Source organism: Bubalus kerabau, chromosome 1 (assembly GCF_029407905.1).
Source record: "Bubalus kerabau isolate K-KA32 ecotype Philippines breed swamp buffalo chromosome 1, PCC_UOA_SB_1v2, whole genome shotgun sequence".
Classification (NCBI taxonomy): domain Eukaryota; kingdom Metazoa; phylum Chordata; class Mammalia; order Artiodactyla; family Bovidae; genus Bubalus; species Bubalus kerabau.
The window spans coordinates 206,757,164-206,780,399 of NC_073624.1; the positions used below are offsets into that span (position 1 = coordinate 206,757,164).

Below are 23,236 nucleotides of genomic sequence, written 5' to 3' on the forward strand. Positions count from 1 at the left end.
ACTCAGGGTGTGGAAGAACAAACGAACACTGTGGGAGCTGGCTCCTCTCCAACTTCACTCTGCCCAAATTCATTCTTGCCTCTGGGCCTTTGTACATTCTGTTCCTTCCCTCCAGAATGCTTTTCTCCTGACTAGCAATGGCACCCCACTCCAGTACTTTTGCCTGGAGAATCCCATGGACAGAGGAGCCTGGTGGGCTGCAGTCCATGGGGTCACTAGAGTCGGACACGACTGAGCGACTTCACTTTCACTTTTCCCTTTCATGCATTGGAGAAGGAAATGGCAACCCACTCCAGTGTTCTTGCCTGGTGAATCCCAGGGACAGGGAAGCCTGGTGGGCTGCCGTCTATGGGATTGCACAGAGTCGGACATGACTGAAGCAACTTAGCAGCAGCAGCTCCTTCCCAACACTCAGATCTCATTAATGTCAATATTGGTTGCCTCTTCTGAAAGCCTTGTATAGAGGTGCCCATTCTCTTTCATGGCCCTTGTTATATTTGAAATGGTGGTTTTCAGGGTTTTTTTATATTGTTTGTTTCTCCTGGAATGCCCGTTTCCTGGTAACAGGAACTTAGTTGCATTCACTGGAGTCTCCCCAAGGCCTAGAACAGTGTTTGGCTTGAGGCAGAAGTACTCGGCCAGTTTTGCTGAAATGACAACTCAAGAACCCTACCAGGCCTTGAGGACTCAGGGGCAACTGAACTGCCTTTATAAAGAGTGTCTAGACTGTTACACCCTCTGTGCCCAGAGAAGACCCCTGAAGGTTCTACATGTCAGCATACAGGCTGAGCTCAAAGGACACTTGAGCCCGAAAATGGTGAGAAAACATCCAGTCCTGGGGAGATCCACCCTCCTCCTTCCAAGGACACTTTGTAGTGTGTCACCGTTGAAAAGATGCTGCCAATTATACCAAGTGTTAGTGAAATAACTGCCAATTAATTCATTCCCCAAAATGGCCACCATGGGCCAGGCATTGTTGTAGTTGGTGGCAGGCAGAGCTTTTAATAGGAGGTAACCAGAATGACCACTTCAAGTGACAGAATTGCAGCCCAAGGATAATATAATTTCACTCTGATTCGTAATGTCAAATCTTTATCCAATTTCCCTTTTTTTTAACTTTGAAATAAATATATTTATAGAAGTTGCAAAAACATTACAAAAAGGTCTTATGTACATTTACTTTCCCTCAACAATAACATCTTGTATAAAACCAGAAAATTGACGTTGGTACCATCTACAGTGATTTTGGCTTATGGATATCAAATTACTCCAGGAGTATTTGTTGAAAAAAATTATTCACTGAATGTTCAAAAATCAGTTGGTTGTATGCGTGCTGGTCTATTTCTGGATTCTTTTTTTCTGTCCTATGGATCTATTTGGCTATCCCTCTCCTGATAAAATGTCTTGATTAATGTGTCTCTACAGGGAAGTCTTATAATCAGGAAGAGTGGTTCTTCTCATTTTATTCTTTTTAAAAATTTCCTTAACTACTCTGGTTTCTTGACTTTTTCATGTAAAATTTAAAATAAGCATGTCAGTATGTCAAAAAAAAAAAAAAAAGCTTTGCTGGACTTCAATGGGAATTGCATTAAACCTAGAGATCAATTTGGGAAGTAACAATTTACTATGCTGTCTTCTAATCCAAGAATACGACAGGTTTCTCTGTTTATGTAGGTCTTTGCCTTGTTTCATCAGTGCTTTGTAGTTTTCAAGATACAAGTCTTATGTTTTGTTGGATTTATACATTTCATTTTTCTCAAGTGATTGTAAATATCAGATTTTTATTCTTGAGTTCCACATGTTCACTGCTAGTATATGGAAATACAATTAATTTTTGTTTACTTATGTTATAGCCTGCCAAACCTGACGAACTCATTTAGTTCTAGGTATTTGTAGATTCTTTGGAATTTTCTATATACATAGATCATCATCATATCATCTACAAATAGTGTTAGTTTTCTTTCTTCCATTTCTGCATTCCTATTTCCTTTTTCTTGCCTTGTTGTGCTGGCTCAGACTTCCAGTATGATGTTGAATAGAAGTGATGAAAGCAGATATCCTTGCCTGTCCTGATCTCAGGATTGGTAAGCAAATAGTCTTTCACATCATAAAGGGTGATGTTAGCTATAGATTTTGTATAGATGACCTTGTAAAATTTTATTTATTTAGAACGAATGTTGAATTTTGTCCAAAAAAAAATTTTTTTTTGCATCGTTATTATCTGTTTTCTTTTTTCCTACAGGCTTTTTGAAATACTGAAATGGAGCTTGGAGACTTCCCCATCTGACAATCCGCTCAGACTGGGAACTCAGCTTCTACCACTGGTCTAGTTCACCATGCCCCAGTGTGCTCAAGAATGCAACCTGGACCTGCATGTGGGTGGCTAAAGAAGCCCAACACAGGAAGTGCTGCCCAGAGTGTATATGCACTGCTATACATTTACAACAGCACACTCAGCCAGGGCTCAAAGAAGCCCTGTGATAAAAGCTGATTCTCAACATGGAATTTCCCAAACTTATTTTATCACATGGCAATTTTTTACACAAACCCTATTATGTTTCATATGACTTTCTCTGAAACACTTAAGGAACCACTCAACTGAGTCCGTCCCCTAATTTGCAAACTAGTCAAAGGCTGAAAGACAAGTGCCCTGACCAAGGTTACAGATGGTGACATCACAGACACAGCAGGTCTCCTGTCCCCAGCTGGACGCTCCTGCTCCCAACCATGCTGCTCTCACATACTAACAAGTCAGCAGGCAGCCCTGCACTACCACACGCCATCATGCAGAGGAGGAACGTTCCACCTCACCAGTCTGGTCCCTTTGGTGGCTCTCAGGCCTTTCGTCCCCACTGAGCTCAAGGATGAGCAGCTTAATTTTTGTAGGTTCAGTGGGACCCATGGGTGGGAATGTATGTAACGCAGCTGGGCCAGTCATGCTGTTCTAACTCCCTAATGGTAGCACAGAGTTCAGGAGTGGGTGTACAACCTGCTGGTCTAACAAGACTCCAGGTCAGAAATTATTAGAATTACTAATAATTCTAATTAGAGAGAATTAGAAAAAAAAAGTTTTTGCATGGAGATGATGCTAAATTAGGAGACATTGAACTAGAGCAAACTCTTTTGAGAGTCTGGAGAAAACTTTTGAGTCCCTTGGACTGCAAGATCAAACCAGCCAATCCTAAAGGAAATCAGTCCTCAATATTTATTGGAAGTACTGATGCTGAAGCTGAAACTCCAATACTTTGGCCACCTGATGTGAAGAACTGACTCCTTGGAAAAGATTGATGCTGGGAAAGATTGAAGGCAGGAGGAGAAGTGGACGACAGAGGATGAGACGGTTGGATGACATCACTGACTCGAAGGACTTGAGTTAGAGCAAGCCCCGGGAGTTGGTGATGGACAGGGATGTCTAGTGTGCTGCAATCTGTGGGGTCGCAAAGAGTCAGATGCGACTAAGCGACTGAACTAAACTAAGCTAGAGCTACCAGGAAGCACCATGCAGAACAAAGTTGTAACATAAAGTGAGACCTTGGTTCCTTACAACAAGACTGAGTCGGATCTAGTCAGGCTGAAGCAAAACCTACCTCCAGAATGTAAATGACAAGACTAGTAAGTGCCCTCTTCCTCAAACTGGTGAGATGGAATCTTGTCAGTTGCCAACAGAATCCTACCTAGTTTGCCTGTGAAGCAGATTGGCTCAGAGTAAGTTATCACTGAACTGGACCCGCAGACCCCTCTCCATCAAGAGATCATTTTTTTCCCCCTAAGGTTCCCTAGCAAACAACAATCTTTTCTGCCCCTCTCATCTCGGGCCCCTACCCACTCTCAGACTGATGCCCCCCTGCCCTACTTCCCATTAAAACAGTAAGGACACAGGCAGCCAAGAGCAGCTTGGGCAATACTTGATATACATCATACATTTATTAGTGAATATCCCTCTGAAATCAGCAACAATATTAAAAAAAATAATGATTGCACTACTTGGTCAAGCAGAACTAGCAACTTTCATTTTAAAAAAAGTACAAATCTGTTAAAAATTTCAATCGGTATACACATATATAATACAACATACTAGTTATGTTAAATGCTACAAACCAATGTGAATCCAATGGAATGGAAAAAACCACACATTTAAGCTTTAAGAACCATTTTTTTTTCTCTATATATTAGCATTTTCTCAAATACATACATGGGAAAAATGAGGTAACTGTAAAATGTGCAAGGAACAGGGCCCCCCCAAATTACGTTTATATATATATATGTAATTATATATATATATATAAGACCTTTCTAACACAGAACACAGGTGCTGGGCCCAGCCAGGGCTGGGGGATGGAGCCCACTGTCATGCCTAGGCCAGAAGTTGGTAAATAAAACAGTAAACAATGACAAGCCCCCACCACAGGAAATCATTGGTAACATGGCATCTATAGCAAGGTCGGCAAATCACAAACATCCTAAATAATTGTCTTATAAATCTTTTTTTTTTTAAGTGATTTTTTTTTTAATGTTGTTTCCCCCCCAATAGCTGCTCGCTGGAATCACTGCTGCAGCCGACACACATTCCATGAGCCTGTTTCCGCCTGCCCCAGGAACTGGAAAGGGTTCTGAATACCTTTTTTGGGGGTGGGGAAGGGAGGGGGGGTTGGAGAGGGTGGTTTTCTGTGTAAAACGTGGGGGTTTTCAACACTGCTATAAATATAGAAATGTCACCTGGAGTTATATACAGTAAGACTTTGGGTTCTCCACGGGGTGGGGCCAGGCTGATGGGGCCCCATGGCAGGCTGGGGGGTGGCGGGAAGCCAGGGCCGCTGCTGGAGAACGAGGGTGGTTGGAGCATCCCTGAGGCAGCAGGCGCCAGGGGCTGCCTGCTAGGATGTGCCGGCCCCACACGCAGTTCGTTCAGGGCAGCAACCCCAGCTGGGGGTGAGAAGAGAAGGAATGGGACCACGAGGGCGAGGGTGGGGAACTCAGCCAGACCCTATGGGGGCTCCTCCAGACCTTGGAGGGCAGGGCTCAAGCTGGGAGGGGGGCCCCTGGAGGTGGGTCCACACCCTCCCTGGACCCAGTCCTCCCGGGACTTCCTTGGAGGAGACACACCCAGGCAGGTGGGAGACAGGTCCTGGCTAGAGGGAGAAATGCCCTGAAAAGCGTCCGGTCCCGGGAGGCTCTGGGGACGTGTGCAGTACAGTGCATGGCAGTTATCAGCTGAGCACAGACCCCGCAACCCCACCCACGACCGCCAGCCACCCCAGCCCCAGCCGTGCACATGCATGCGGACCAGGCGGTATAGCACGGACCATTCCCTGCCCCTGGGGCACTCGGTCCTGGTTGGTCCCTATACCCCCATTAAACCAAAAGAAAAGGGACTGTTTAAAAATCCACACCCTCAGATCCCACACGCGATTTGGGGCCAAATGATCAACAAAAACTGCTGCTCCTCACGTTCATGCAAAACGACAGAAAGGGGGGATCGGACAAGGGTCTGGGCACCGTCACTGCCAGGGAGGGCAGCCACCAGCAAAACAGGAGGTCACTCTCCCTGGCCTGGCCCAGGCCCTCAGAGGGCCCATCTGCCCCAGCTCAGAGCCTGCCTCCCACCTGCTTGGGAGGCAGGCTCTGATGCTCCCCAGCCTGGGCTTGGGGCCGGAATGTTGTGCCTGGGCTGAGGGCCCTCTAGGGAGCCAGCCCCACCCTCACAGCGGCCTGGCTGCCTGAGTCTGCCTGGGGTCAAGGTGGAAGGACCCACTTGGGCTTCCTGCCACCATCTGTCCACGCCTGTCAGTGCCACCTGCACAGAGGGCATGCCACTTCAGTGCAAGAGACCAGGCGACCCTGGACAGCTCCCCCTTTGCCCATCTTGGGGCCAATGATCTCCACCGGCCACACTAGGGGAATGGACCCTGGCTCCCAGTGCTGGCAGGAAAAGGAGACAGACCCGAGGGCAAACAGGAGAGAGACTGAGTTACGGGCGCTCAGGCTGCTCCCTGGTGGGCAGACGGGTGGGCAGACGGGGAAGGAGTCTTTGGAGCTTGGCAAATGCAGGGGCTTATTGCAGGGGCTTCTCTCGGGCTGACCCTGACACCAGCTCTGGAGACGCAGGCAGGAATGGCAGGGCAGGCCGGGACCACGCCCTCCCTGGGCCCCCCGAGTTTCCAGAGCTTTGGGCAGGGTTCTCCAGGGTGGCTGTGGGGCCTCACTCAGCCTCCCTGGGCACCTCGGAAGCGTCGGCCCGGCAAATGGGACACGTCCGGTTGGCCTGGGGGAAGCAGCCGCATGTCAAGACTTCACTCTCGCCCAACCCCCATCCCATCTGAGGCTCTTCTGCTGCCTGGTGGGGACCTGGCTCCCTGTGTGGAGCCAGAACTCCTGGATGCCGAAGAGGATGCAGAGGGAAGCCCTCCAGTCTCCCTCCTCCCTCCCCACACCTGGGAGCAGCATGGGAACCTTACCTTCAACCACTTGTCGACACACTTGGTGTGGAACTCGTGGTTGCAGGGGAGGACCCGGAGCAGCTGCCGCGCCTCGAAATCACTGAAGCAGACAACACACCTGGGAGGAGGCACAGAGCGTCACCCCCACACTGACAGCAGGGCAGACTCATGGCGGGGCGCGAAGCCCCACCCAGGAGATTAGAAACCTATCTGTGCTCAGAGAGGCTGCGGGAGGGGGCTGGAAGAGGAGGCCAGGGCACTCACAGCGTCTGCTCCGACTGGTGACTGTCCGGGTGAAAGCGGTATGATGGAAGCTGCTCGATGTCCGCTTTGGTGAGGCCACGGGGTTTGGCGTCTCCCAGCCGCTCGGCCAGATTCAGGAGAGCCTGGACGCGGGCAGGAGGGGAGAGTCAGCGGCGGCCAGGGCTGGAGGTCCCCCAGGCCCCCACTTCCCAGGACCGGGCTCCATGGGACCTCATAGTTCTCCATCTCCACGTCATCCACATCAAGATCCAGGCTGATGGTGGGCCCCATTGCTGTTGGTGACATCGGCAGCATTGAGCTAGTGGGAGACAAGCACGTGGGCCCAGGGTCAAGGACAGTAGGCACAGAGGGCATTGCGGGGCTCCCCTGATTCCCACCATGAAACCAAGCCCAGAACTCTGCACTGTTCACACTAGGGACCCTACTGGGGAGCATGAGTGTGCAGGTCTGGTCTAGTGGGGATGCTGGGGGGTGAGAGTGGTGGGGCTCGAGCAGCCCTGGGACCTCTGTGGGACCCTGTTTGGGTCTAACCACTAAAGGCCCCAGGAGAACACAGCCCCACAGCTCTGGAGCAGCTGTGCAGGTACTTACAGGAAGTAGGGCAGGAAGCTGGGGTAATACGGTGGCGGGGGAGGCGGCGGGGGCGGCGGGGGGAGCGGCTGTTGCAGGCGGTATCTCTGGGTGCTCAGTCTCCGAGGCATCACGTGGGAATATGGCTGCGAGAGGGCGGCCAGGGGCAGGTCAGCCACGGGCCTGTCTCCCCAGTCACCCTCGAGCCAGAGCAGGGGTGGCACTCACCACACCGAAGGACAGCTCCTGGTGCAGGGTGTCGTGGGGCAGGTAGTGCATGGGCACGGACGCCGACAGGGTTGGGCCTGGGGCCGAGGTGGAGTAGGTGAAGCTCCCCAGAGGGTGCTGATCCCCCCGGAGATCCACATCATTGTCGAGGCGCTGCAGGGGCTGCGAGGGATGGGGGGGGAGGTGGGGTTTGGCAGAGTCAGTGACGAGGGGAGTCCCCTGGCCCCCACCCCGCCCACCATCTCCTGTAGCACCAGACCCGTCACCGGGACTCACCATGCGTGGGTGCTGTGTCTGCAGGGACATAAACTGCCCAAGAGGCGCCATGTGAGTGGGCTGGGGGTGTGGGGCTGGCGGCGGTGGGTGTAGGATGTAGTGGTCACTGGAGATGAGGTGCGGGTAGGCCTGATAGGGCACAGGGAGCTGCTGCATGGTACACGCCTGGATCAGCTGCTGAGAAAGGGGGCAGAGGCTGGAGAACACTTCTGGGCTCTGGGTTGGGTCTTAGGTTTGTGGGATCAGGGCCAGGGCCCATTCCACCCGGCGAGAAGCCCTCTGGACCATCTAGCCCTGGCCTAGGCCTCCCAGGCAGGACATCTTGCTCTGAAGGCCCACAGTGACGACTCCAAACCATACAGCAGGCCCTGGGATGCAGGGCCATCCCTGAGCTCTGCAATGCCCTTCCACTGGACATGAATACACGTACACTCTTCTGGACAAGGCTGTGGCCTGGAGCCCAGAGGACTCGGACAGCCTGGGTAAGGGCCGTTAAGTGCAGCTCAGTTTTGCTACAGGCCCAAGCCTGAGGCCTTCAGCTAGAGACAGACCAGGAAGCCTGGAAGGGCGCTCACTCACCGGGGGCGGGAGGCAGCAGAGCGGGTAGTGCTGCCCACTGAACATCACGGAGCATGCTGGGAGCTGCTGAGCGCTGCAGCCAGGGATGTGCTGGCCTGCAGGCAAGGGGAAGCCTTGGGTGGTCACCGTGGTGACTGTGTAGGACAGAGGGACAGGTCCCTGGTGCACCTGCAGGAGAGAGACCCAGAACTGTGGGGAGGCCACTCGGCAGCCCCCGAGGTGAGAAGTCCCACGGGGCCAGCTCTCTTCCCTTCTCTAGCTGGGGCCTACCCACTGTAGACCTGGCTGCTACCTTCTGCCTCAAGCCCCTGAGAGTCCTCTGGGAACCCAGGAGGGGCTCTCTAGTTCTATCAACTCATCCACCGTGTGGCCCCAGGGAAGGTCCTTCCCTTCTCTGGGCTTCAATGTACCAACCTGTACACCAGGGCTAAAGATGCCTCCCTGAACGGAGCAATGAGTTCAGCAAGGTGAAGTCAGGGTATTGCTCCTCTGCTCCTTGGACCGACTTGCCAGAGGCCAGGGCGGCAAGGTAGAGTGCAGGGGTGGGGGGTTCTGCCTACCTGCTCGTGGAGATCAACCATGAACGGGCTCTGCTGGGAGGCTGGGTGCAGCATTCGGGGGCTCCCGCCGGCAGGAGCCGAGGCTCGGCGCTCCTCTACGGGGAGGTGTGCTGGTCGGGGCGGCAGCTGCTGGGAGGGGAAGCGCTCATCCTGGGCAGGCGGGCTGGCCAGGGGGCCCTCGCGGCTGGGGCTGTACCACAGAGAGGAGGCCCCAGTAGCACTGACGGGGGCCGCTCATTCACAGAGCATGGAAGAAGCCAAAGGTCCACTACCCACTGGGGAAGGAAGACAGCTCAGGGCCCTGGGCCCACCGCCCCCGGCCCCTGTGCCAGCCCAGGCTGACAGCCCCCACGCCAGTGGCTCCAGGATCCATGGGACTGAGAAGTTCCCTCCTACCTTCCCCAGAGCTGGCCCGGGCTGCTGCTGGGTCCTGCAGGGAATCGCCGCTGACCCCCAGGGGCAGAGGGTGCCCACCTAGTCACTGCCAGAGCCCATGGTTGCATCAGGGGTGGCAGAGGGCTGGAGGGGCTGCGCCAGGGCACACGACCCTAGGAGGCAAACCGACAAAGGGACTAAGGCACAGAAAGTTCAGTCCCTTGTTCCATAAGCGGTCAGGGAAGGAGCATCAAACCTCTGCACCCTGGTTCCGGAAGCCCACTGATGCCACCTGCCATGCCCCCGTGCTCTCCTGGCAGCACCGTGCTCTGGCACTGGGGTTCAGGGCCGACAGACCAGAGAGAGCCTTGGCCTGCAGGGAGTCCAGAGGGCTGGCTAACACGTTTCCAGGCCAGGTGGCTCTGGTGTAAGGCTCCCTCCGGGTGGGTCTCCAGGGAACCCTGTCGTGGTGCAAGGGTCTACAAATATGACCTACAGGTAGTGGGGTTCCTGAGGGGACTCCAGCTTCCTCCCTTCCACCTGCTTGGCTCAAGAAGGACTACACTCCTTCCACTACTAACATGTGAGAAGTTCTGACTTGGTTCCTGCCGTTGGGGGTTCTCAGTCCAAGACAAGTCAGGAGTCATCCCTCAGTATCCATGGGGTACTGGTTCTAGGACTCCCATGATACCAAAATCTGAGAATGCTTAAATCCCTTATGTGAAATGCTGTAATATTTACATATAAACTATACACATCCTCTCCTAGACTTTCTATCATTTCTAGATTACTTATGACACCTAATACAATGTAAATGCTGGGTAAGTATGATGTAAATGCTACCTAAAGGGCAAATTCAAGTTTCACTTTTTGCAACTTGATGGATTTCCCCCCCATTTTCTATCCAGTGTTGGTTACATCTATGGATGTGAACGCATGGATAAAGAGGGTAGACTGTATACTTTCTTTCCATAATCTGTTACCACAGTGCCCACCCAAGTGAGACTTCACCTACTCTAGGTGTCAGCTCCATTTTGCAGAACAGAAAACTGAGGCTCAGAGACAGGAAAGGACTTGCTCAAGGTGCCACAGGAAGTGTCAAAGCGGGGAGGTGGGCTGACTACAAGCCTCTGGCTGTACCCTGCTGCCAACAAGAAAGGGTCCAGGCCAAGAATTTTGGCAAGACGCAATGAAGCGATAAAGGAAGTCAACCTCTGATGGACTGGTGGGCCTGGCTGCATGCCTCTGGGGCAGGAGGAAGGGGTTGGAGGGGGTTGTACAAACCTGACCTAACACAGCCCGCAAGTGGGAGGTAGGGCTTGCTGAGAAAAAAGAGGAAGCAAAAACCTAAACCTAAGGGAGGAAGCTGAGTGGGAACAAGGCGGGGCAGGAGCTGGGGTCCAGGTGGGGCAAGTTTCGGGGGGCGGGGGCGGGAGGGGCATTAACTCCAGAGGTTGGAATGAGGCCCTGGCAGGGAAAGTTCTGGAATCTGTCAGGCCCTGCAAAGCTAAAGGGCACGTCTAGCAGGACCAGCCCTTGGCTGTTCCTACTGCAGGGACCCCACCTCCATAGAACGCAACTCCTATGCTTCTTCCACACACAGCCTCAAGTGCTGCCTCTCTGCTCACACAGTTAGGAATGTGTGTACTGTCCCCTCAACTCCTTGTTCCTCTCCTCTGCACTGGGCTTTATGTGTATGGGCCCTAATTTTCACAATGAGCCTGAAAGGGGGACTCTTCTCTACCTGCTAAGACAGAACAGGGCCCAAAGCCACGGAAGAGCTGGAATTCACGCTCCTCCCAGCCAGCACTTGGCAGAGGGGTGGACAAGGCCCAGTAGATTGCATCCAGCACAGGGCAGGCCTGATGTGGTAAATGCACCCAGGAGAGCTGATAACACAGGTCTATGTAATCAGTCTGGCAGCAGTGAAGTTAGTGCCAATGATTAAAAATTGGGAGATTACATAAAAATCTGGCCTTTCAGAGTGAGTGAGTGTGAGAGTGTGTGTGTATGGTGAAGCAGAAAATCTGGTCCCTCATTCCTGCTTGACTCCCTCACTCTGAGCATGAGCTTTCTCTCCAGGCCATCCCTGACCCATTCCCCGTCTGCCCACCACAGGTGACTGGGGTTGTAACCCCCTTGTAGGCCAAGTGCACATCCTAACACACATGTGTACACACACGCACACAGCCTCAATTCCTGCTGATGATCAAGCCAAGCAAACATAGGCCAAGAGGGACTCAGAGGAAACCCCCAAATAACTGAAACATAAACTCCTGACCCGCCCTAGACATTTTGGATCAGAATCTTAAGAAGGTTGGGGAACAAGAGTGCCTAGAATTCCACCAAATTCCCCAGCAGTTTCTATAGCACAGGCAGGGCTTAAGAACCTCTGTTCTAACTGACCTCAGAGATCCTGAGATACCTCAGTCCTGCTGATGGGGACTTATTAACAAGAACTACAATACTTTCCATGTGCCATCCCAGTTAAGTCCTCATAGCAACCCTCAGAAGTAGGGACACTGAGGAGGAGGTCTCACTGAGAGAAATGAGATCCAAGGCCAGTCAGCTAGAGCTGAGTGCCCAGGGACACAGCAGTGGCCTCAACTGCTCCTCTTATGCCATGCTGTCTTGTTGCAGGCTGGGCAATGTCAAGGCTCAGGGGTGAAGAACCACAGAGGCCCAGGCCCATGGGATTCTGCTCTGGCCAGCCTCTTCAAAAACTCCCACAGCACAGGACAGGGAAGTGGCAAGGAGCTGGGAAATCCAACCACCAGACAGAAGCCCTCTAGCTGGAGCCAATGGTGCCAAATGTGACAGTGTCAACCCTTGCATTTTATTAACAATGGCACCCACTCCAGTACTCTTGCCTGGAAAATCCCATGGAGGGAGGAGCCTGGTAGGCTGCAGTCCATGGGGTCGCTAAGAGTCGGACACGACTGAGCGACTTCACTTTCACACATTAGAGAAGGAAATGGCAACCCACTCCAGTGTTCTTGCCTGGAGAATCCCAGGGATGGGGGAGCCTGGTGGGCTGCTGTTTCTGGGGTCGCACAGAGTCGGACGCGACTGAAGTGACTTAGCAGCAGCAGCAGCCCTGATCTCTGGCCAGTACTGGTTGAGGACTGGGCACTTTGCTTCCTCTCTCTGAGCCACAGCTTATTCATCTGTAAAATGGGATCAGGCCAATAATCACCTCCCAGGGGACTGGTAAGGACTCCCCAAAGTCCACTGCAGTGATTTGTAAAGCTCAGGTATCAGCTGAGCTTTAACACTATCAGAAAGTCAGACAGGCTCCCTCAGGGAATACCCCAGCTAGCAAGGAGGGGGCCCTGGTTCTTGACTGGGAACAGGGATGGCCCAGGGGGAACTCACCCACTTGACAGTTGAGCAAACTGGGACCCAAAGGAAGGAAGTAACTTACTCCAGACTATAAAGCCACAGCGGGTCAGACTTAGTCCTGGCTGGTCACCTAGGCCCAGGCTTCTTCAACCCTGACTTGCATTACCATCAGTACCCTCAAGAATTACCTAATGCCAAATCTCTACTGCGGGCCCTAAAGGAGATCAGAAGAGCTTTCTCTTTCACAGGCATCCTGACAAGCCCTATTGTGGAAAGAAGTAAGTGAGGCCCAAAGTTGGAGCCAGCAACTTTGCTCAAGGTCAAACAGCAAAACCACCACCTAACTGCTCTGCCTTTTACCACTCGTCCTTTGGGCTGCGCTCTTAATAAGGTCTCTGAAAAAGAGCCCTGAGGGTCCCATCCCTAAATCCAATCTTGCCCAGAAGCAGGGACTGCATCTTGCATCCATCTCCTCCCCCAGGCACTTTCAGTGCCCCAAGCAGCTATCCTCATCCTGGTAGAGGGAGACCCTAACATATAATTTGGGCCTGGCGGCTCAGGAATAGGGGCTGTTTTGCAGATGATAAGCCAAGTGAGGCCCTGAGGACAGGAGCAGACTGAAGTAGGCTGAGAAGCACCCCTCCCTACTCCCTCCCACCAGCCCCCCAAAAGAGGCATGCTGGGCCCAGCACTGCCTGGAAGACAAGCAAAGCTACCCAACTGTGGTGTCTGGTGGCAGCTGAGGGCAGGACCACCAGGGTCTGAGTTAAGTAAGAGTCGTGCGCCAGCCCAGACTCCCTAGGTGACCTTGGTCAAGGAAATCTTCCCTTCTGAGACTCAGTTGCCACAACTGTAAAATGGGGGTGGAAATCTCTCCTTCCCAGAGCTCCCAAATAAAACCACAATAAGCAAGACGCAAGAAACCAGGTGGTCACATTATAGGGGAAGGAAACCAGTGTCCCTAAAGAGCAAGCCCCTCCTCATGTGGGCCAGGCGCAGGTAGAGGGGCTCGGGGAGATTCTTCAACCAACCCTCCCTGGGAAAGGGGACAGGCGTGGGGGAGGGGGCCATGGTACGGATACTCGCCCAGAGCGGGGCCTCCCTCAACCCCTTCTCACTCCTTTGTGCTGTGCTCAGAGGAACATCGGGGACGAGAGGCCAGATTGCGGCGTCGGGGCCAGAGCGCTGTGACTTTAAGAGCCGAGGATCCCGGACCATGTGCTCGGCGTGAGACAAAAGCAACAACAAAGGAAGTGGCGGCGGCAGGGGGAGGGGGCGGCTCCTTCCTCTCCTACCGCAGCGCTCAGCCTCTGAAGGAGACTCGGCCTGGCCTCGGTGGGCGCTGGGGGTGGGGAGGGGGTCCCGGATTCTAGAGGCCTCGCCGTCCCCACTCCGGACTGCCCGTGATTAACTCCTGCAGAGCCAGCTAGATCACAATACCCAGTCCCAGGGGAAGGAGAGCAGGAGTTCTAGGGATGCAGAAATCGGGAGTTGGGGGCTCAGTCCCCGACTCACCTTCGGCCACACCGTGACTCCTTTGTTCCCGATCTAGAACGGCCAAGCTGGGCAGGGGGCGGAGGTGGGGGTGGGAGTATGCTGCCTGGACCCTTTAAGAGCCCCCGCCCTGCGGAACAATGTGCTCCCTTCCCCACCCCCTAGTCCGGGGGCTGTCCGGATCCTTCCGGGGCCCTCTCTCTTTGTTGTCCGTCCGCCGACCGTCTGCCTCGCGAGGCCCACGCGTGGCCAGCTCACGCCCTTGGGAAGCAGGAGGCAGTGCAGCACGCGGCCGGGTTTGCGCAGCTGCCTGCGGCTGGCCCTTTAAGAACTGTCCGCGGCGGCGGCGGAATGTAACAAACCCCACATTTGATTCACAACATTAGAAGCGGCGGGGTCGCGCGCCGGGCGGGAGGGGGACTCGCGGGGGCGCGCCGGGAGGTTCCGGCAAACAGTAGCCGGCAGCTGCCCGCAAGGGCCCCGCCCCTTGTCAAGAGCTCCTCCCCTCGGGGGTGCCAAGAGCCAATCACCCGCCGGGACTCGGCACGTGATTATGGGTCGCCATCTTGAGGGCAGATTTTTTTTTTTTTTAAACCTCCTTCTCGTCCCCACCTCCTCACTTAAAGTGACCGCAGCCATCACAAGCAAGGGGCGGGGCCACATGGCCTGACCTAAAGATGGAAGACCCTCTACGTGGGTAAGACAAATTGGCTGCAACTCTAACTTGCTATGCAAACTCGCGAATGACTCATGCTTCTGAGGTTCAGTTTCCCTGCCCGAGAAACGGGTCCTGCCGGGAGAGCCGCAGCCCGGACTTACTGTGTCATGGTTCCCTCCTCGGGCGCGGGCGGCGCCTGGGACACTGAAGTGCAATGAACCAGACCTTCGACGGGGCAAGAGCGTCCCTTAAGCCAGCCTGAGTGGTTAGGAAGGCTCTAACAGCCCTGGGTCGGCAACCTATCCGGAGATGACGTCAGCCCCGAGAGCTACTGCGCCGCGATGACATCATGGCCTAGCCGCTCGGCATCTCCTTGTTTATACTGCGCGGTGACTTTAAATAGTTGGGCGGGCCTGGCTTGCTCAACGAACCAATAAAGGGCACTTCATGCAAATAAGCTAATAACGCTCACTGGGAAGGGGGATTGGCCCGGCGCGCGCTGACGTCACAAACATATTTAACCGCCCCGCCCCTAGCGTGGCCAGGGAAAGGGGCGGGGAACAATTTGAAGCTAGAGTAGGAAGCGTGAAAAGGAAGTGTTAATCCCTCGGTCCTGGCCGATTCTTTGCCGCTAGACTGTAGCCCATTAGTCTCCTCGGTCCATGGAATTCTCCAGGCCACCTGCGCTCTGATTGCTCTAGGCGAGGCGTAGGAGAGCTCCTTGCCTAGGTGGATAGTGTAACTAAACCCAATGAAGTCTTTAGTTTTCTACAATATTCCTAGGAGACGGATTACTACAACCTGCCCATTTTACAAAGGTAAAGAACATCAAGAGGGGCGTCATTAACACCAGGTCACACTGCTGAGGTGAAGCTTGAATCCAAGACAACGCCTAGCTTCGTTCCCTTTTGCCTCCATGTCTGCCTGGGGACATTATACAAAATGGGGTATTACCTCCATATCGATGGGGGGAAAAAAAGAGAAATCAATAATATTTAAAATATTCAAGAGCTGAAAACAGGCCTAATATAAATAATCCATAACTAGACTCTTCCAGATGGAGCTGCACTGACACAGGGCTACCTCCGAATCAGCCCTACAACGAGATACCAGCACGAATGTTAAAACATCTGCTAAGCCTGTGTAGTGGGGCTGCTGGGCGTGTGCCTGTGTTTGATTTTCTCTGCTTCTTTGGTATATTTCATAATCCCAAATTTCAAAACTGAAAGATACTGAACTGAGGGTAACAGTATCAATGTTTTTTAAAATAGGATATATTCAGTATCAGAATAGAATATTTTTGGAAGGATATACAGAAGACTGAATAACTGCCCTCATGGAGAACTGAAGGAGAGCACTGGGCCAGGAGGACAAATTTTTAATTCGATATGCTTTTGTATATTTGCTGTTAAAAAAAAAAAGAAAAAACCCTATACCATATAACCTACTGAAAATTCTAGAGAAAATTACTGCAAAACAGTATGTCTTAAGGATTTCCAGTCATTAAAACTTGTGTTCCTTTAGAGGCATCCAACAGAAACAACCCTGAAGGAAGTTTGGGGAACAGACATGCCTATCCAAGTAATGTTTAGAGCAGCAGCAATCTGACACCATACTGTGGATGTGCAGCCAATAACACAAAAACTGAAAATGGTATCCAGGGGCTATTTGCAGACCTGTAGGGACCAGAGATCAAATTCAGGAGGCATGCTACAGATGTTACCTGGAATGCCAAACTAACTCCATCACAATTAAACTATGCGTGCATGAGAATAAATGGGGATGCCTTTCTCTGACCATCTCCTTTACTGCCACTCTCCCTCCCCCTAAATCCCTTCCAACCTCTTATTTTTCTCACTCCGTAAAAGCAATCAGAAAATCTGTCCTACACTCGACATGCCTACACAGACCAACCCCTGCTTGCCTGTGTAGGGGTAGAACCTGCAATGGCTCCCTAATGCCTAGCTTTGAGGGCTGTGCTTAACAAGACAAGCTTCCCCCACCAAACTTTTTAGGCTCACTTCTCCCCATCCTCTCTCCCACAGCTACATGGCTGTGCTCCCTCTGGCCTTCCCTGCCTCTCTTCCTTTCTACCAATCCATTCCTCGGCTCTGCCGCTTGAAGCTTGGCTCCCATCTCACCTCTTACAGGAAGCTGTGTAGTCTCTAGCTTGTGCTGAACTTCCCTATCTTTGAATTCAGGCCTAGATGCACCCTGCCCTTCACTTCATGCCATTTGATTTGCACACAGCCCTGTCATGATCATTTCATGTCTCACTCAGTAATCTCCTCCTTGCCTGAGAGGATTCAGCATTTTTAAGTACACTGACATTCAGCCTTCACTGAGACACCACAGGGGTAATCGCTTTTCACAGGTGAGGATCTGAGGCTCAGGGAAGGGAAGCCAGGCCACAGTGTGGGAATCCTTACCAGGCTCAGATGGTAAGAATCTGCCTGCAATGCAGGAGTGAGTGAGTGAAGTCACAGAGTCGTGTCGGACTCTTTGCGACTCCATGGACTGTAGCCTAACCAGGTTCCTCCGTCCATGGGATTTTCCAGGCAAGAATACTGGAGTGGATTGCCATGGAGAACCAGGTTCAATCCCTGGGTTGGGAAGATCCCCTGGAGAAGGGAATGGCTACCCACTCCACTACTTTTGTCTGTAGAATTCCATGGACAGAGGCAGACTACAGTCCATGGGGTTGAAAAGAGTTGGACACAACTGAGTGACTAACACTCTGGGATTCCCTCATAGCTCAGTCGGTAAAGAATCTGCCTGCAATGCAGGAGACCTGGGTTTGATCCCTGGGTCAGGAAGATGCCCTGGAGAAGGAAATGGCAACCCACTGCAGTATTCTTGCCTGGAGAATCCCAGGGACAGAGGAGCCTGGCAGGCTCCAGTCCATGGGGTCGCAAGAGTCAGACACCACCCCACACAGGAAGTGACTCCAGTTACTACTCCATAATCCACTTACTCCTTTGAAGAAACCAGCGCTCTGATTGTCCCATTCTCTCTGCCTAAATTGTCCTCAACATCCCCTACTCACCTCTGGCCAAACTCTGCTCAACCTTAGGGGCTCAGCTCAAAGGCTGCCTGCTCGGAGCCTCTCCTGACCTGTCTCCCGGTTTCTACAATACGCAGCATGCCTATTATCACACCGCATCAGGGCAGCAGAAGGCATCTCATGGGGCTGCTCCTTCTACCCCCAGCAGGGCCTGGCTCACACTGGACGGTGGATGTCCAAGGAAGGAGCTCAGGGTTGCTATTTCTTGCCCCTGATGCTTCAGGGCCAGGAAATCTTCGTCCTGCCTTATCTCACACGTGACCGTCCGGTTTATGTCCTTGAGACACCCTCAGCAAATCCCCACAGCCCTCAAGTTTCCCGCTGCAGGACCAGAGGCCAATAACACGTCTCCCACTCCCCTTGACCCAGTTCCCAGAAGTGTGGCCCAAGGAGCTCCAGAAATGACCGATGGAGGTGGCTCACTCTTGGCCAAGCACCTCCCATGAAGTTCTGTGGAGAGATTGGAGTTCTGGCCAATAACACGTCCACCCTAACCCTAACCTGAAAAACTTTCCTGGGCACATGCAAAATCTACTCTGGAGCAAGCGGGAAGGAGGCTCAATTTTACCCAATTTCCCAGGGAAGATAGGAATCTGGACTTTCCTCTCATTGATGAGTCTTCTGCTTTGGAACCCCAGTGTGGGACCGTGGCCTATATACCTACTGTGTGCCTCACCCTCATCACCCCACCCTGCCCCCGCCCTTCTGAAGGCAGGTTCTGTTACTTTCATCTTACAGATGAAGAAAATGGCTCAGGAAATGACTCCCCTTGACCCAGTTCCCAGAAGTGTGGCCCAAGGAGCTCCAGAAATGACCAATGAGGGTGGCTCACTCTTGGCCAAGCACCTCCCATGAAGTTCTGTGGAGAAATCGGGGTTCTGGAGTCTCCTGCATATGATCTGGGTAAATCCTACCCTGATCATCTCACTGGTCCTCCCGGTGACCTAAGAGCTAGGTATCAGTGTGTGCTCCACTTTACAGATGAGGAAGCTTGGGCAAAAGAGGACATGACTCACCCACCATCACACAGCCATCGAGGGGCAAACACGGGGTCACATTTTAAGCTAACATTAAGTTTGGTTCACGCAATGCAAATGCCAACACAGGGTCTCCAAGTGTCCAATAATCAAAAGCACAGATGTCCTTGGGGAAAAAGCCTCTCCAGATCACAGACTGGAAGAATGGCAGAGAGGGATTTGAAGCCTGGTCCCTTGAATGCAAAGTACTGGATACTACCTACATTCCAGCTTCCACCCCAGGACTCTGTAGGAGATGGATTCTGCTGGGGCCTCCCCTATTCCACCTGCCTACCTAAAAGCCTGGATAGCTAGCTGCCTCCTTCCCTCCATCAGGTGTCAGAAAGAACTCCACTCCTTTTTCCTAAGACCCCTCAAGCCCTCCTCCAGATGCAGGGCCCAGCAGCCTTCCCAAGTGAAGCTGGCAGAACAGAGATTGAGAGACGGTCCAGGAGCACACAGCACAGCCTGGTAAAGCCAGCTCAGGACACAGACCTCCCAGCTACTCCAGAGCATCAGACTTGAGCCTCACACTCTAGGGTAGGGGTTGATAGGTCCCACTCTGCCAAGTCCTTGCTGCTTAGGGCAGGCTTGAACCTGAGCCCCAAACTTTGGTTGCCCTAAAAAGCAGAGGCCATTTATGCATATGAGGGAGGATGGCCTGTCTACAAAGGTGTTCCCAGGTCTGGGTTCAAGGCTGCAGCACGCTGGCCCCAGCTCTGAGTCTTGGTCAGTGATGTGGCCTCTCTTCCTCATTCTCACTTCTGTAAAACCAGAATGATGACAACAGTAGGGACAGATGACACTTCCTGAGCACTTATTGTGTGCAGCACTGCTGTTCAGCTCCTACAGGCTACTGAGACGGCAGGCAGACACTGATGGTTAAGTGCAGTGCCTCAGAAGCCAGCCACCTAGATACGAGAAAGCTGCCACCTCTACGAGGCTCACAGTTTGTCCAGTGAAAATAGGGGTGACTGTGAGTCAACAGTGGCTTCCACTGTGTGCTCATCTTCCACAGTACTGGAAGATACCGTGCGCTTGAAGGTGTGAGCTTTGTGTGTAGGGCAATGGGAGGGGATCCCCTTTCTGACTCCCTCCCTGCTATAGCTGTCACCCGTGGAACCCACAGGGTCTGCAAAGGAAGGGGCGGGTATGGGTCACCACAGCATCCAGAGATGAAAATCAGGGGCTGCAAGAATGTGGAAGCCTGGCAGCTCTTGGGAGATGAGTCCAGCTGAATTCCCCATTTTCCCTCCAACAAGGCCAGCTTCCTACACCCACATCGTCTTTCTCACCCCGGCCCCATCTCGATTCGGGCTTCATAGCCCTCAGGCAACAGAATGTGTGACCTTGGGCAAGACACAGACCCTCTGGTGCCCCCGCGCCTTCCTTTACCCTCAAAGCAGTACCCACGCCGCTGGCGTGCAGTGGTCTGTTCTTCCGACCCGAGGCAGCCCCAGGGCAAGGTTCGGGTCGCCCTGGATCCCCAGCAGCTGGGAGAAGGAGCGCTGGTAAAGTCTTTGGGACAGCCCTAAGGAGGCCAAAGCACTGCAGCTCTGTCCCGGACTCCTGGACTCCAGCTCTAGCCGGGACTCGCCAGGGGTTGCGATCGGAGCATGCGTGGAGCGCAGGGCACTCTGGGACTTGTAGTTCCCAGGGGCTCACCGTACTGGAACACTAGACAGAGGGCGGAGCGGCTCTGGCCCAAAGTCCCAGGACGGAGCGGCTCTGGCCCAGAGTCCCAGGACGGCAAGCTCCCGCCCAGCGGACGCAGCCCAGCGGACTCTGGCCTCGCTGGAGGTCCCTGCGCTACACTGCCAGCCCACTGCCGCCCCCTATCGCTCCATCCTCGTTGGCCCTGCGCCTGGAGCGCACGGCGCAGGGTCCAGGCCGTGCGTTACCTGGGGCCGCGGCGAGGCTCTAACCCCACCGGGCGGCCGGCGCGTTGCTCCCGCTGCAGCCCGGGGTCCTGGTCCCGCTGCGGCCCGAGCGCCGCCTGCCGCGGTCCCCCCTTTGGCCCCACGCAGTGGAACGGTCCACAAACCTCTTCGCCCGGGCGCGCGCGCGCGCGCGCGGGGTCTACAGCAGCAACGTAGCTTCACCCTCGCTCCCGCGCACGTATGGAAGTACCTGGACTGCACCAAGCGCGCGGGAGCGGAGGGTGGAAGGAGGCGGAGCGCGTCTCGGCCACGCCCACTCAGTGTCCGGCCGCAAAGGGCGCGCAAGGGCGAGGCTTACAGGGTCTGGCACCCTAGGCGACCCCTTTGCTACCTGTGTGACCTTGGATGAGTGACTAAATAGGAAAGATAATACGAGCCTGTGGCCGTTCAAAGACCCTTTGCTTCGCGGAGAGTTTGTTCCCGTCCCTCAGCTTTGGAATGTGTGTGTGTGTGTGTGTGTGTGTGTGCGCGCGCGCGCGCGCGCGCGCGCGGGAGAGAGAGAGAGAGGGAGAGAGAGGGAGAGAGAAGGTGTCAAAGATCTACATACAAAGAGCAAAGACTCTGAGGTCAGCAGATCTTGGTTTCTCTCTGTGGGTCATTCTCTGAGCTTCAGTTTCCTCTTCTGTGAAATGGGAATGATGATAACCTTCTTCGGGACGTAGGGAGACTAGTAACAAGAGAATGCTTCTGTCCATTGCTAGAGCCAGCCTGGACCAAAGTGTGAATACCTGCGCAGGCCTGGGATGCAGAGGGCATCCCCGCCGACTGCATGCTAGGGTGTAATTAGCCGGCTAGGACTACAACTCCCATCGTGCCCCGCTCCATCAGGGTCGTGCTGGGAACTGTAGTCCCTGCAGGCCTTATTCTCACAGGCTGCCCTCTTTCCCCAGCCCAGGACTTGGCACACTCTGCCGAGGGAGGGCCCACAGCCTTGAGGCCGCCTTATTTTTTAAAGCTTACTTTTGTTGAGTTCTATCCAGTGTGGGAATATTATTAGTGTCCCTGTTTTATAGATTCAAAAGCTGAAATATAGCGAGCTGAGGGATTTTTGCTAGGAAGTGACAGGGCTCAGGATTTCTGTCCAGGCCTGGCATCCAGAACCTGCTTTCTACCTCACTCTGGTTCATCCTTTAGCAAACATATGTTTTGCTTTTTTCTTTTTAAATACTAACTACATTAAAGCCTAATTTAGGATATACTTTGTAGCTATACAGTAAAATAAATCTTAGGTGTACATTCTTCATAAATGTATACCTCTGTATAACTAAAATCTAATCAAGATCTAGAACATTTTCATCACTCTGAAAAGTTCCCTCTTACCCTCTCCAAGTCAGTTTCCTGCAATCATAGCTATGGATCTGGTTCCTGACACTATAGATTTGTTTTTGTGTTTAGAACTTTGTATCAATGGAATAACTCTCTGTGTAAATGCTGTCTTCTTTCATTCATTTCATCATGTTTTTTGAGATCCAACCTGTGGTGGATATCAGTAGTCTATTCTTTTTTGCCCCCAGCTTTATTGAGATCTAATTGATGTTGACATATAACGTTTTGTAAGTTTAAGGTGTACAGTATTCAATACATGTATATACTGCAGAACGTTTCCCTAAATAATGTTAGTTAACAGGTCCTTCACCTATATAGTTACCGTTTTTTTGTTTTGTGGTTGTTTTGTGCTACTCTCAATAGTAACTTTCAAGTATAAGGTAGATACAGTATTATTGACTATAGTCACCTTGCTGTACATTAGATCCCCAGAACTTACTCATCTTATATAACTGAAAATTTGTATCTTTTGACCAACACTTCCTGGTTTCCCCCACCCCCCAGCTCCTGGCAACCACCATTCTACAATCTGTTTCTATGTATTTGACTTTAAAAAAAGTTCTACATATCAATGAGGTCATGCAGTACTTGCCTTTCTCTAACTGACTTATTTCACTTAGCATGTGTCCCTGTTTAGCATGTGTCACTTAGCATGGTGCCCCTCAGGTCTGTCCATGTAGTTGCAGATGGCAAGATTTCTCTATTTTTTATGGCTGAGGAATATTCCATCGTGTGTCTATGTATATATGTATATACCACAGCTTATTCTTTCATCCATCCTGGACACCTAGGTTGTTTTCAAGTATTGGCTATTGTGAATAATACTGCAATGAACACAGGCAGGTTTTTTGTTGTTGTTCATTTATTTTGTTTTACTTTCTTTTCTAACTTGATGGCTAGCAATTTATTGTATGAATGTGCAATGGTTTTTGACACCCAATCCTTTGAAGAAATGATCCCTGAGTTCCAGCCGCCTTGATCTTTCAGTTCTCCCAGGAGCCAGGTTCTTTCCTTAGTAGGGATTTGAACCCACTGTTCCCTCTACCCGGGCTTCCCTTTCCTTCCTTGTGGCCTGACCCACTCTGCTGTCACACAGAGCTTCCCTCT

At 52.5% G+C, this 23,236-nt stretch overlaps 1 protein-coding gene across 1 annotated transcript; it reads right to left on the reverse strand.

Moving 5' to 3' along the window:
• Nucleotides 1–3,898: 3,898 nt before the first annotated feature.
• RNF44 (ring finger protein 44) lies at nt 3,899–21,048 on the reverse strand. The gene is made up of 11 exons (XM_055550942.1): nt 20,765–21,048; nt 9,311–9,462; nt 8,915–9,104; nt 8,355–8,522; nt 7,776–7,949; nt 7,500–7,661; nt 7,293–7,417; nt 6,912–6,999; nt 6,702–6,823; nt 6,456–6,555; nt 3,899–6,262 (listed from the first exon to the last, which is right to left on the reverse strand). The coding sequence occupies exons 2-11, from the start codon at nt 9,415–9,417 to the stop codon at nt 6,200–6,202; spliced, it is 1,299 nt and encodes a 432-aa protein (XP_055406917.1). The 5' UTR covers nt 9,418–9,462; nt 20,765–21,048; the 3' UTR covers nt 3,899–6,199.
• Between the last annotated feature and the right edge of the window lie 2,188 nt (nt 21,049–23,236).

Excerpts from the sequence above, each read along its gene's own strand:
- RNF44 (XM_055550942.1), bottom strand. The coding sequence starts at position 9,417 with ATGCAACCATGGGCTCTGGCAGTGACTAGGTGGGCACCCTCTGCCCCT. Across the intron at positions 9,105-9,310 it reads CCGGGCCAGCTCTGGGGAAG|CCCCAGCCGCGAGGGCCCCC; the intron begins GTAGGAGGGAAC and ends TCTGTGGTACAG. Across the intron at positions 7,950-8,354 it reads TCTGCTGCCTCCCGCCCCCG|CTGATCCAGGCGTGTACCAT; the intron begins GTGAGTGAGCGC and ends CTTTCTCAGCAG.